This window comes from Crocuta crocuta, unplaced genomic scaffold, assembly GCF_008692635.1.
Source record: "Crocuta crocuta isolate KB4526 unplaced genomic scaffold, BGI_CrCroc_1.0 scaffold143, whole genome shotgun sequence".
NCBI lineage: Eukaryota > Metazoa > Chordata > Mammalia > Carnivora > Hyaenidae > Crocuta > Crocuta crocuta.
In genome coordinates this window covers 3720655-3733563 of record NW_027529175.1, presented here as the reverse complement: position 1 = coordinate 3733563, position 12909 = coordinate 3720655, and the positions used below count along the sequence as shown (strand labels likewise).

The 12909-nt window shown below is 58.3% G+C and overlaps 1 protein-coding gene across 1 annotated transcript in view; it reads right to left on the bottom strand.

Annotated features, from left to right (window-relative positions):
* MPPED1 (metallophosphoesterase domain containing 1) overlaps positions 1–12909 on the bottom strand; it is a 63697-nt gene that overhangs the window by 50421 nt on the left and 367 nt on the right. Inside the window, exon 2 of the mRNA XM_077757866.1 lies at positions 5152–5333. Coding sequence (XP_077613992.1) covers positions 5152–5333 — 182 coding nt within the window. The remainder of the gene's footprint in view (positions 1–5151; positions 5334–12909) is intronic.

The following is a 12909-nucleotide window of genomic DNA, read 5'->3' as shown; positions in this document are numbered from 1 at the left end:
GGGGAGATGAGGGAAGGGGAGGGGAGAGGAGGGAATGGAAGGGGAGGAGGAGGGAAGGGAAGGGGAGAGGAGGGAAGGGGAGGGGAGGGGTGAGAACAACAGGCCTGTGGCCGCTGGGGCCCATGCAGGGGTCTGAGGCCGCCAAAGCTGAGGGGTGGGAGTGAGGGCTGCAGGCTTCTCCGGGCCGGGGCTGAGGAGGCCAGCCCGGCACCTGCTGGTCACAGAGAGAGAACCTGGTGACACTAAGCGAATCAGTCCTTCAAGGCATGGCCGCCACTCAGCCAGCAGCCTGGTGTTCGCGCCTGGGGCGGGATGCGCGTGGGGTCGAGGCCTCGGGTCAGCGGCTGCCTCGGCAGCAGCACCTTGGGAGGAGGGTGCTGCTGGCGCTCAGCGTCTCCTTCTGCTCTCAGCACCCCCGGCCTCCAAGGGGGACCCCAAACGCCCACCTGAAACACCTGTCCCCCCTTGGCTGGGGCCAGATCCCTGCTGGCCTCGGCTCCTGGCCTCAGCGTGGAGACCCCAAGTCAGCCTCTGACCCTCCAGGCGCTGACGGCCTTAAGTGGGAAACGGGCATGAAGCCACAGACAAGTCCCTGCCGCCACCAGAGTCGGAACAGGGAGCCCTGGGTGCAGAGGGAAGAGAGGCCAATGCTGCCCGACTGGTGGGGGGCGGGGGGGCAGGCTTCACACGCAGCGACTGGAGGGCGCAGGACTCTGCACACGTGTGCAGGGGGAAGAACATCCTCACTGCGGGGAGCGTGTGAGCCGCGGCCCAGCGTGGGGACGGGGGAGGACAGTGTCGGCCACTGTGGTTCAGGTGACACTGAGGTCATAGCTGTGGAAGAACAAGGAGCTTCCGGCACATTCTTTTCCATTTTCAGCAAGTTTTGCTGTTCCTTTCCTTTCACTCTTTACAGCTGAAAAGCCTGTCCTTAGTGATTTTTTAGCTGTTCTCTCGAGCATTTACACACCACGCTGGCATTTCTATGTCATGAATATACTTGGGATATTAATGGGCAACAGGAAAGGCATTGATGGTCTTCTCGGGAGAACCCTGTCACCCCCAAACCTGCTCCCTCCAACCGACAGACCCAGACAGAACCCTGCAAGCGGGCAACACGCGGCCACCACGCAGAGCCAAGCCCGGAGCAGCGCACCTGCCAGCAAATCAGAGGCAGCTCGAATCGAGCCACACACCCCCAGTTCGGTGCCCAATCTTGACTTACAAAGAAGGCCTTTATTAATCTCTTAAATCCCCTCTTGTCTGCCTGGAGGTGACTCCCGGAATATGATTTTAAATGCTTTCTGTGAGATGGTTGGAACGGGGAAGAAGCAGGCTGTAGATTTCAAATCTGTAACTTTCTTATCCCAGAAGAGCCTGGCCCTTCCAGGGTTGGGGTGTGCGGGCAGGCCTGCTGTCCTAGGGAAGGGCTCCAGGTGACGTCCTGAGTGCCTGGATGACAGCAGGACTGACCTAAGGCCCGAGCTGCCCTCACCCCCAGCCTGGGACACCTTCTCTCCAGACACCGCAGAGGCCAAGATTTCTTTAAAAACAATAAGATTGTGCTGTTGCCTTTATATGATGCTACCAGATTCTCCCTACAGAAAATCGAGGTAGAGGAGAGAGAAAACCATAAAGAAGAAAATACGCCATGACCCCACCACCCAGACGTCAATTCTGGAACATTCCAGAGACTTTGCCCTCAATCTAACTCTGTAATTCAGGCTTTCGAATATCTTTTTAAAAGTCACGCTCCTACACAAACGTCCCCCAAATCCCCTCTGCACTTGGAATCAAGTGTCCTTGGCCCACAGGCCAATGTGAACAAGACCGCCCCTGCCCAGATGTTCTGTGTCCCCATCACCAGAAGGCAATCATACCCTGTCCCTCCCACCTCACTGTCATCCCGGTGCCTGGGACATGCAAAGCACGTGGGAGGTTCCCAGTGAGACAGGCCAAATGGATGAATGAATACTTCCTTCCAGTCTTTTCTCCGTGTGTGTGTGTGTGTGTGTGTGTGTGTGTAAACTGCAGACACAGCTAAGATCATACGTCGACACTTCTCAGAAACTCCACACACTTTTGCGCACACATTGTTCTACCACTTCCTCCGGCTACTCACCCCCAGGGCTCGGATCAGAGGCTCCCCCCTCCTGTGGGATGCACCCACGACACCCACCTCTACCCCAAGACGAGACCTGATCTGGCAAAATGCCAGCTCATGGAGACAATAATACCACGTTGACAAAACCAGATCACTCCTCCATCCTAAGGGGGCCTCAAAACAACCTACTTCCAAAGAGGTAGGCAGGGCAAGGGGTGCCTGACCACCTGCCTCTAAGATGAGGCCACTCGGGGCACCTGGGGGCCTCAGCCGGTTAAGCGTCAACTTCGGCTCAGGTCACGATCTCGTGGTTTGTGAGTTTGAGCCCCGCATCGGGCTCTGTGCTGACAGCTCAGAGCTTGGAACCTGCTTCGGATTCTGTGTCTCCCTCTCTCTCTGTCTCTCCCCGACTTGTGCTCTGTCTCTCTCTCTCTCTCAAAAATAAATAAATGTATTTTAAAAATTAAAAAATAATAGATAAATAATAAATAAATAAAATGAGGCCACCGATGCTCAGAGAGGTCACGTGGCTGCTGTAATTACCTGGGGCAGGAAGCAGACCCAGGACATTTGGCCCCAAATGGCCCAGTCCACACAGTGACGTTTCACCGTAAGAAGATACAAGAAAGGAGATACGGCGGAACAAGAGCTCAGCTCCAGAGTCCAGCCACCAGGGTTTGAATCCAAGCACGTCTGCCACGTGCTACCTGAATGCCCTTGGGCAACTCCCTTCACTGCTACGGGTCTCGGTTTTCCCCTCTGTAAAATGGGGGTGACAAGCTCCTGCCTCATTCCGTTGTCAGGAGGGGAGGATTTGCTAATACACACCAAGGGCAGAGACCAGCGCCCCGCTCGGATTAACGTTCACGGAACCTTCACTGTCCAAGACCGTGCACCTGCCCTGAGGGAGGTGGACCTAATGAGCGCACAGCCAGGCTCTCAGCCCTGATCGCCACCTCCCAGGGCCCCAAACTGCCAGCCCACAGAGGCGGAGTCTCACTTCTCACTTTGGGCAACAGGCAAGCTCTCTAAAAGCCAGCTGCAAAACGGCTCCTAGGAGCTGCTCCTGTATAAATTCTCGGTCACGTGCAAACTCCCGACACTCAGTCAAACAGAGGGAGGGGGTCCTCATTCCGGAGTCCGTAGCCCCCCGACCCCACCCTATCCCACTTGAATGACGACCACTGACATCGGCAAACACCCCGAGGCAGCAAAGGGGAGAAGCCTGGGGGGAAGGAAACTTGACCCCCTGTGTAAGCTCACACTGCCACCTGCCACAACCCAGGCAGATAAATCCAGCCAGCTCCAGGTACAGATTACGGAAGACACCACACACACACACACACACACACACACACACACACACAATCCCCATGGCACGTTTTTCTGACTTCGGTGAAGAGGCAGCTAGGACGACCTTTCTAAAATGCCCACCTCACCATGCTGGCTCCTCGGGACCCCCAATTCCCCTCACGTTCAGAGTCGCAGTCAGCCCAGCCCTCCTTTCTGGGCCCTCACCCTCCATGCCCCAAACCCCCTCACACCGGCCACAAAGCACACCTGACCTCAGCTGCCCCCTCGGCCTGAAATAGTCCCCTTCCCTGTACCAACTCCCAACTACTAAGTCAGGGCCTGGCCCAGAGGCCTCCCCCGCCAGGAGAAGGGCCACCAGCGGCCCCTGACCTGTGCTCCCGGAGCACACAGCATCATCCCCTCAGCACGGGCAGCTGTTTGGTCCACTCCTCCCCACCCCCTGCAGTGGTGGGACCTCGTCGGAAGCAGTCCTCACCCTTGAGAACCTCAGGCCGACTCCTCCCCTTCTAACTGGGACGAAAACAGCACCTATCCTCAAATTCACCCAGTTCCCGAAAGTCCACTAGGCGGTGGTGGAAAGGAGCCCGGCCCACGGTGGAGCCTGGCATCGGCCTCGGGCACAACCTCTTGGCTCAGCCGAGTGCAGCCTCTCATCTTTGCAGACCCTGCATCAAGGGGGACGAGAAGCCAGCGGGGACCCCCGCCTAGGGGGCAGCCCGGGGCCAGGAGGCAGCACGCGGCAAGGTAAGGAGCCCCCGCCCTCTCCCATCCCGGCCTCCAAACATGTCAGCCCAAACGGGGCACCTGATCAGAATCTCCCATTTGGAAAATCAATATTTAAAGCTCCAAGCCTGCCAAGTGGAGGGGAAGACCTTGCTTGTAAATATTTGTCTTGACTGGCAGAGCCGGGCCTCTCGCTCGCCGCGGCTCCCCCGCCTCGCTCCTGGCCCTCTGCTTGCTGCGCTCCTAGCCAACTGCGCCCCGGGAGGGCCCTAGGGGTGGGGGTGGGGGGGACCGTCTGGCGGCCAAGCGGCGCTGGGCACGGAGGTGGGACAGCTCTGCACTCACACCTCCAAGACAGCACACTCGCACGCCGGGCGGCCCCCGGGCCACAGCAGAGAAGACTCGCCATGTGGTTTCTCTGGATTCCAAGCGAGCGCTTTTCCCAGGAGGCACTCCACATTTATGGGTTTTTGGGGGAAAGCAAAAAGCTAAAGACAAACCCCTGGGGGGTTCGCTTATAAATCATTGTCCACCATCGCCCACCATCGAGCTACACTGCTTCTCCCAACCCGGAGGGGCCTGCACGGGTCCCCTGCCTGGGGGTCCCCTCACTGGGGAAGCCTTCATGACAGCGGTGGGCGGCTGAGCGGGTACAGACCAGCTGAGTGCTTGCTGCGGTATCACCACTCGTGGAGAGGAATTCATTCATTCACCCATTCATTCATTCACCAATTATTTATTGAGCACCTACCTGTCCCAGGCGCTGGGGGCTGGACACGCAAGTAGCCGTAAACAAACCTGGGCAAAAGCCCTTCGGGGGGCATCTCCCAGGCCAAGGGAAGCTCACAAACCAAGTCAGGGCTGAGGCATGTGCTGGGGTAGGAGACGTCGAGGTATGACCGAGAGTGGGGAGTCCGGGAAGGCTTCCCAGGGGAGGTGGGCAGGCAGAGCGAGGCCGGAGAGGGGGGCCCCAGGCAGAGCAGGAAGGCCACCTCCCGCCCGGCACCTACCGAGCCACTCGTTGAACTTCTTCACCTCGCTCGGGAGCCCCAGCTCCGTGAAGTCCCCGGCGTGGATGAGCACATCGCCGTAAGGCATCTGGACGGGGTCGGTCCTCGAATGGGTGTCAGACACACAGACAAAGCGGGTGTAGCCAGGCGGCTTGGGGGCATCATGAGGCACAGGGTCCACCCTGCAGGAAGAGAAGACACTGCAGGTGTGCGTGGCCAGCACGTGGCCCAAGCCGCAGCTCACAGCCCGGCCAGCCCCGGACACAGACTTCCCAGGGGGCTCCGGGGGCTCCGAGTCCTGACTCTCCCGCTCACTGGCCGTGCAAGACGTGTGTCCCCCTGAGCCTCAGTTTCCCCTTTGTAAAATGGGGCCCGCAGCAGTTGGAGGAGGTAACTAACAAGTGGAGAGCACCTGTGGGCACGGTGTGATGACGACGGCTGACCTGCTGTTTGGCCGCCACGACCCTCTTTCCGTCACCAACCCTTGTTAGACGCTTTTTTCCCCTACTCCCTCCCCTCCCATGAGATTTTAACCCCATAGATAACTGTCCATGTCCTCTATGTATATCTGGGCTTTGTAAGAAAAATAAGCTTTTTTCACCCCCTAACAAGTTTCACCCCCTCAGAGACGCCATCAGCCACATCGAAAAATGCAAGCGCTATAGTCGCTGGTCCAAGGGAAAGAACTAGGCCCCCAGCGCCGTGCCGGGTGCACACAGCATCCAGGAAGAGATGTGTGCAAAAGCGGGGGGTGGTAGGATTTCTTAGGAGCTCAGAAAATCAAGGCGCAAAAGAGACACAGCAATTTTTCAAAACTGTGAGCTGGTCCCATCATCTTTAAAGCAAGGGCTTCCCAGGGTTGTGTAGACAACAGGTCCCTGAATCGGACCAGCTCTGCCGTTTATCACTAACGTGTGACCTTCAGCAAAACGCTTGGCCTCGTTTCACCCATCTGTAATATGGGGCCACCTCACGGAGCAAAACAGCATCAGAAAATTAAAAAGAGCTGCAGAAGGGCAAGTTCTTGCCCTGGGAAGCCCATCACAGCCCCTCTGGTTTCGAAGACGCCGCCGCGGAGTAAGCGGGCTCGCGAGTCCCGGGGAATGAAGCTAGATTGCGGCTCCCAGACCGGTGCTCCCCACACCACGCTCAGCGTCCTCAGCCGAACGACTCTGCCAGGCTCAAAACTCTTAAAAACAACGCGATGACATTTCAATGAGCAGCTCTCTCCAAATGAGTATGCCACTCCAGGAGTTGTGTTTAAATCTAATTATGCGGCAAACCAAAAGCGGTACCGTATCAGTTACATAAATACTTTTAAAGACATCTTTCTAATTATCCTTTTTTTTTTTTCAGACAATATACTTCGAAGAAATTTAATTAACACCTTACGAGAGACGTGGGTTCGGCATGCTAATGTGCCGGGAGCACGAGAACGCTCCAGCCACCACCATGGGCGGCGCCAAGCCGTCCCCTCGTCCCCCGGAGGGAGCGCTTAGTTAGCAAGCCGAGTTAGACTCCCGGCGGGTCAGGGCGGGGCATGACCCTGACCGGGGAGAAGAGGAAACCTCCCCAGAGATGACCAACAAGAAGGCCCTGGGGCTCCCCCTCTTCCTTTTGCCTCCATCCCTCCATTCATTCAGTCACTCATTCATTCAGCCAAGCACATTGTGTCCACCCACCGTGGGCCACCCCGGGCTCAATGCTGGGGCCCCAGGGATGAACCGGGCCTGATCCCAGGCCAGGAGACCACAGACTGATGGCGGAGGCAGACTTGGCCAGGCAGTGACAAGAAGGCCACCAGCTTTGACGGGGCAACAGAGAGAAGCTGGGGGCCAGAGAAGGCCCCTATCCAGCAAGAGGCTCCCTAGAAGCTTCTAGGAGGAGGTGAGACCTGAGCTGGTCTGGGGGCTAAAAACTCCCTGCCATTCCTCTGTCCTCGGAGTCCCTGCCCTCCTCCCCTGCCCCCTGCCCTTTGACAGACAGTCTGCAGGTGGCAGATCACCTGTGCGGCCAGCCTGCCCCCAGCACAGCCAACCGGACAAAGGGCGGCCTTGTCATGGCACAGGGACACGAGTGAGCCGATCAAATTCCTCCCTTCCCTCCTTCCCTCCTCCCTTCCTTCCTTCCCGCCTTCACCCCTACACACACCGAGGTTGTGAGCTTGCCGAAGGTGACAGAGACCAAATCAAAGAGACAGAAAGAGCTGATGAAGGGAGAGACAGGAAGCGAGATGCCACTCCAGAGCCCCTCTGGTCCCAACAGCCTCTCCTGTGAACCCCTCAGGGTGGAGCCTGGGCAGGCCTCAGCCCCGCCCACCAGCAGCCAGGGCTCCTTCGGGCTGGGCCCGCTGCTGAGCCGAGCCCGGGCGCTTTAATTAACTCTGTTCTTACTTCCCTCCACCCCGAGGCTACTGAGCTCAGTGAGCATGCAAACCTAATAATCCCCAGAGGAAAAAATAAAGATTCTTGCTTCTCTGCACGGTCCTCCTGCTGTGTGGATTGTAACAGATGCTCAACCTTGAAATCATGACAACAGTGATGAGGGCGACGCTAGGCGCTTCCCACAGACGGAAGGTCATCGTGCGCTAAGCACGTTACCTGCACCCACCGTCTTCACGCTCACCGTGACCGTCTGGGCAGGGTACTGTGGGTATGCCCATAGTACAGATGAGGAAACTGAGGCTCAGGAAAGCCTTGCCCAGGATTTCAGCTATGCCGGCCGGTGAGTCTGCAATTTGAAGCCAGTCTTTAGTTCCAGAACTCCCAGCGGACTAGACTATTTCCAAGCCCATCTCATGTCATTCAGTCTATGGACAAACGCTTCCGGAGTGACCCCTAGAGGCCAGGCACCTGCCAGGCACAACGGATATACCTATGGACAGGATACCCACTGAGGCCGCCTCATGGAGTTCCCGGAAGCTCAGGCTGGAAGTGTTTGGAAGGGAGGAAAAGAAGAGTCAAAATATGGAGAAAGAAAGGGAGAGGGAGAGAGAGAGAGAGAGAGCGAGAGCGAGCACATACAAGAAGGTGGGGGAACTTAACAGCCTAAGTTGATCCCTAGATCCTGAAGTCGGGTCCAAACACAGACTTCCTCACTAATTAAGTAAGCCAGTAAATAAACTCGTTTATCCTTCAGGCGATTTACACGGAGTGTCTGACCCTTGTAATGCCACACCCCGGCTAACACCTGTCACAGCCACACTGCGGAGTCCCTGAGGCGGGAGAAGTCAGTCCCATACCCAAGGCCCTGGCTCCTAAGTTACGGGCTAGATTGGAACCCGGGTCTTCACGACAGGAATCTGGGCATCTAACCTGCTGAGGTTAACAAAGCAAAACAGCCATTTTCCAGGGACACGCTGCGGGTGCCAGAGAACAGGTGATGGCCACAGCCCTCTCTCTGAGACCTGAAACCTGTCGCCCCCTCTCCCCAGCCTAACAAGGGATAGTCCCACAAGCATCACGGCAGCAGGAAGGGTGCAGAATAGAGAACACGGCCTCCAGCAGCCAGACCACGGCACCCCCTGGCCGTGCCCTGGACCCTCCCAGCCTCCATCCAGGCCAGCTCTCAAAGGTGGGGGCCACCCACTCATTCTTGGACAAGGCAGGAGAGCTCATGGACTTTCACAGCTGGAAACCTGGATGTGAGTGCTCCCCTGCAGCCATTTCCCGGGCCCCCTCCTGGGGCCTCCCTCTCCCATCAGCCACGGGCTCCCTGGAAGCACAGCTCCTGGGCCAATCACTCCCCCGGACGTCAGAAGCAAAGGCCGTCTTCCCCCTCATCTCTCCTTCTGGGGAAATGGGGAGCTCTGAAGGCCAGGGGGCTGGGGGACAGAGGACTCCTCCCTTCAGTGAGGCTCCAGACATGTGCCTGGGCAGCAGCCGTGGTGTTTCCCAATGGGAGAGTCTGCCAATTCCCTCCCCCCAATTCTACCGTGGGGAAACTGAGGCCCAGAGGAGGGGCAATGACTGGTTGGCTCAGTGTCACACCACCATCCTGTGCCCTTTTCGCAAGATCCTCGTTCTGAGTCCTGCGCTGCCCCACCTCTCAGCCTTTGCTTTTGCTGGTCCTCCAACCCCAGGGATTATGCCACTGCCCCCAGGAAGCCCTCCGTGATCTCCCCAACTCTTCCAGGGCCATACTCCCCGCCTTATCCTCACTCCCTATTCTCTCTTCTTTCCATCTCTCTGCTGTGCTGGGCTCGAGGGACCAGCCCCATGCTGGTGGCAGGGACAGACCCTAGAGCTGGGGGGTAGGGGTCAAGGGAAGGGGAGATCTGGCCTGGGGAGCAGTCAGAGGGCCTTCCTGTGGAGGTGACATCTGGGTGGGATCTAAAGAATGAGTCCACGTTAGCAGGGCAGAGCGTGGAGGAAGCACAATGAATAGCACGTGCAGAGACCTGAGGCAGAAGGAGGCACGGAATGTTCCAGGCTTAGTCCTCGCCTCCTGCCTTGCCCCTTCACCCGCTTCCTGGGCTCACGTCTGACGCTCACTGTCTCCTGGGGGCCTCTCACTGGATGGACGGGCTGGAGCCACAGGACCCCTTCTGAAGCCGCAGCCCATCGGAGAGGGATCAGTGCGCTGACCCGCTGCAGTGGGAGGGCCAGGAGCCAGGCATAGGGGGGCCTCCCCAGGCCTGACACACAGCTCCCCTCCCCTGACTCTGCTCCATTCTTCAAGACATGCTAGAAGGGTCTCTTAACAGGAAGACTCGAGTCCCTGCTAACAGGACTCCTATTAAAGGCAGAGAAAAGAGTCCCTACACTTGGCACCAATCCCCAGGGCACCTCTAGGGCAGACCACCCCCCCTCCCCCCAGTGACCCCGGCCTGGCCGTCAAGCCTCCTCCCTGGCCACCAGGCCCCATGGCCACCAGCCCACCCAGGTCGGAAGGGCTGGTGCCTGGAGGGGCACTCTCTAGGCCACTGCAGGGTTTCTAGGTTCCTCAGAGTGAGGGGTCCCGGGCCTCAGGGACCCCGAACCCGGAAGCCCACATCCAGACATTCATTACCGAGGCCGAGGCTGCCTTGTCACCACCAGGGTCTCTGGGGGCAATCACATAAATCACGCGGCTCAATCGGAGGCCATGTTTGGGTTGTCGCTGTTGTTATTAAACATAAATTGTGGATTTATTAAATAAGGCCCCCTCACTCCCNTCAGGGGGCTGACAGGAGGGGCAGGGACGCAGCAGCGCCCCCCACCCCAGCCCCCGGGCCCCTGCATGGCTCTGGCTTCACCCAGCTTTATGCAGAGCTCTGTTTCAGAGCCTGCCTCGTCTGAGGGAGCACTTGATGGGGAGCCCAGCACCAGGGCTCAGTGCATGCTCTCCCCGGGGGCAGGGCCTAACCCCTGAGCCCCGCTGCCAGCAGAAACCTGGAACCCCAGGTCAGAGCGGGCAGGGAGGGACGGGAACGGGCAGGCCAGGGTGGGCCTGCTCTGTCTGCTCTAGCTGGGTGACCACAGGAAAGCCAGGAGGCATTTTGTCCATAGCACTGGCGGTGTACACTGTGACACGCTTCCGGGACATGTGTGCTGCCTGCTGCCCGCGGGAACGTCAGCGGGCACGGCAGGCAAGTATCTTTGATCGCTGCCGTACTCCAAGCACCTTGTCCAGCCCAGTGTAGACTAAATACGAAACATGTACTATGTGGCCCTGCTCTGTGTGGATCTACCTACCTAATCCTCCTCATTTGACGGACAGGGAGACTGAGGCACCAAGAGCCACTTTGCAAGTCAGTTGCAGAGCCAGGGTTCAGAGCCAGGCAGGGGGCTCGGGGCGCGTGTTTCTAAGGGCATGCTACACACCTGTTACAAACATCCTGAACCCGCGGCTGCTCATGGGTTAAACGGGGGAGAGGACCCCTCTCCCGTGTGGTCACTCACCGCCCTTTCTCAGGACACAGCCCGGGCTGCGGGGGTCTGCACTGGAAAGCCTCCCCTCCCCGCCCCGCCCCGTTTCTGCATTTCTCACCCATCCCCTTGCCCTGACCCTCTCCCGGCTTGCTGCCCTCACCCATCTTCCTCAGGGTCTCAACCTAGAAGTCATCTTCTCCAGAGGGTCCTTCCTCCGCCCCCTGGCCCTCCTGCCCTCCGACCTCCTGTTTCCCGAGCTCTGTTCGGGGGGAGAGGCCTGCCTGGGTGTCTGCCGGGCCCAGACAGGGGCACTGTAAGCAACAGCACGGTGCCACGTGGCATTAGCTCTGGTACCCAGGGATCCTTCTTCCTTTTTTTTTTTTTAAATGTTTACTTATTTTGAGAGACAGAGAGCAGGGAAGGGACAGATGGAGAGGGAGACAGAGAATCCCAATCCGAGTGCAGAGCCCGATGTAGGGCTCGAACCCACAAGAACCATGAGATCGTGACCTGAGACAAAACCAAGAGTCAGATAACCAACAGAGCCACTCAGGCACTCCATCCTGAGGGCCCTTCTAAGTGGGGGTGCACAGGGGCACAGGCCACATGAACACCACCTGCTGTGCCTGAGGGCCATGTGCCACGTCATTCCCACAGGGGCAGGAGCCCAGCATCCAGGGACCTCAGGCCGGGTCCCATCCAGCCCGGGAAAACCAACCCCATCAACAAAAGAGAAGATCCCACCTGGAGATGGCCCCCCTCCCTGCAGCAGCCCTGCTGGGCCTCAAGGTCCCAGACACTAAGAAACAGAATGCTGAGACCCTCCTGCCCCGATCTGCCCATGTGGCCCCAAAATGGAAATAGGAGGCCGTCTCCCAAGTAGAAACGTGCCAAAATATAACGCAGAGAGCTACTGAGAATGCCAGGCCTCAGTCCCCCCAGGAAAGAGCACTTTTCCAAGCAGGCACTGGGTGAAGCTGGGATCCCAGTGCTGGAGCCCACCCCAGGCCAGTGCCCGTCTGCCTCCCTCAGCCCTTCCTCCCGTGAAGAACCTCTCCGCATCCACCCTTCACGGCAGAGGATGGCTCCCTCCCCCCACCTCCCGGCCTGGGATTGGAAATCCAGCCCCACCCCCCACCCCTGGGGCTCCTTCTCCAAAGTGGTCCACGTGCTGGAATCTCCAGTGTCCCCAAAGGAACAGCCGCCGGGCCCCACATAACCAGTTCTCCCTAGAGATGGTGCTCGCAGCCCCAGAGGAAGCAGCAGATAGAGGAGGAGGAGGGTCTCCTAGGAACGCAAGGAGGCTGGTGCGGAGGGAGTTTAGCGGCTTCCTCCCTGGGCCCCTTCGTCTCTCCAGACTTCAGAAAACAACCCAGGGAGGGGAAAGTTTCCCGCCACCAGTCGCAGGGGACCACGAGCCTGTGCCCTCGCCCTGGCCTTACTGCTGGGACACCGCTGGTATTTTCCATCAGCCCCAAGGGGAAGGGAGCAGGACTTCCCAGTCCTTCTGGAAAGCATCTCTGCTGTCTCAGCAGAGGCAAAAGGGGTCTGGACAAAAGGGAGGGAGGGATGGAGGTCAAGGAAGACAGCCTGAAACTAGGGCCCTAGCCTGTCTGGAGCCTGTAGCAAGCCCCTTCCCCCTCTGGGCCTCAGTCTCCCAATCTGTACAATGAGGAACAAGAATGAGACCAGGAGTCACCAACTCAAATACCAAGAGGGGGCGGCTGGAACTCAGCCCCCGCCCCCACCCCTGACATCGCCAGGAGGCCACGCAGGCCAGCAACTTCCAGGCCTCGTGGGTTTGTAAAGCAAAGCCAGGGAAGTCTGGAATTTTATGTGCCATCACCTCATTTTTAAATATTTGTAAAACATCTCCTGGCCAACTGAAACAGGACTCGGAGCCAGA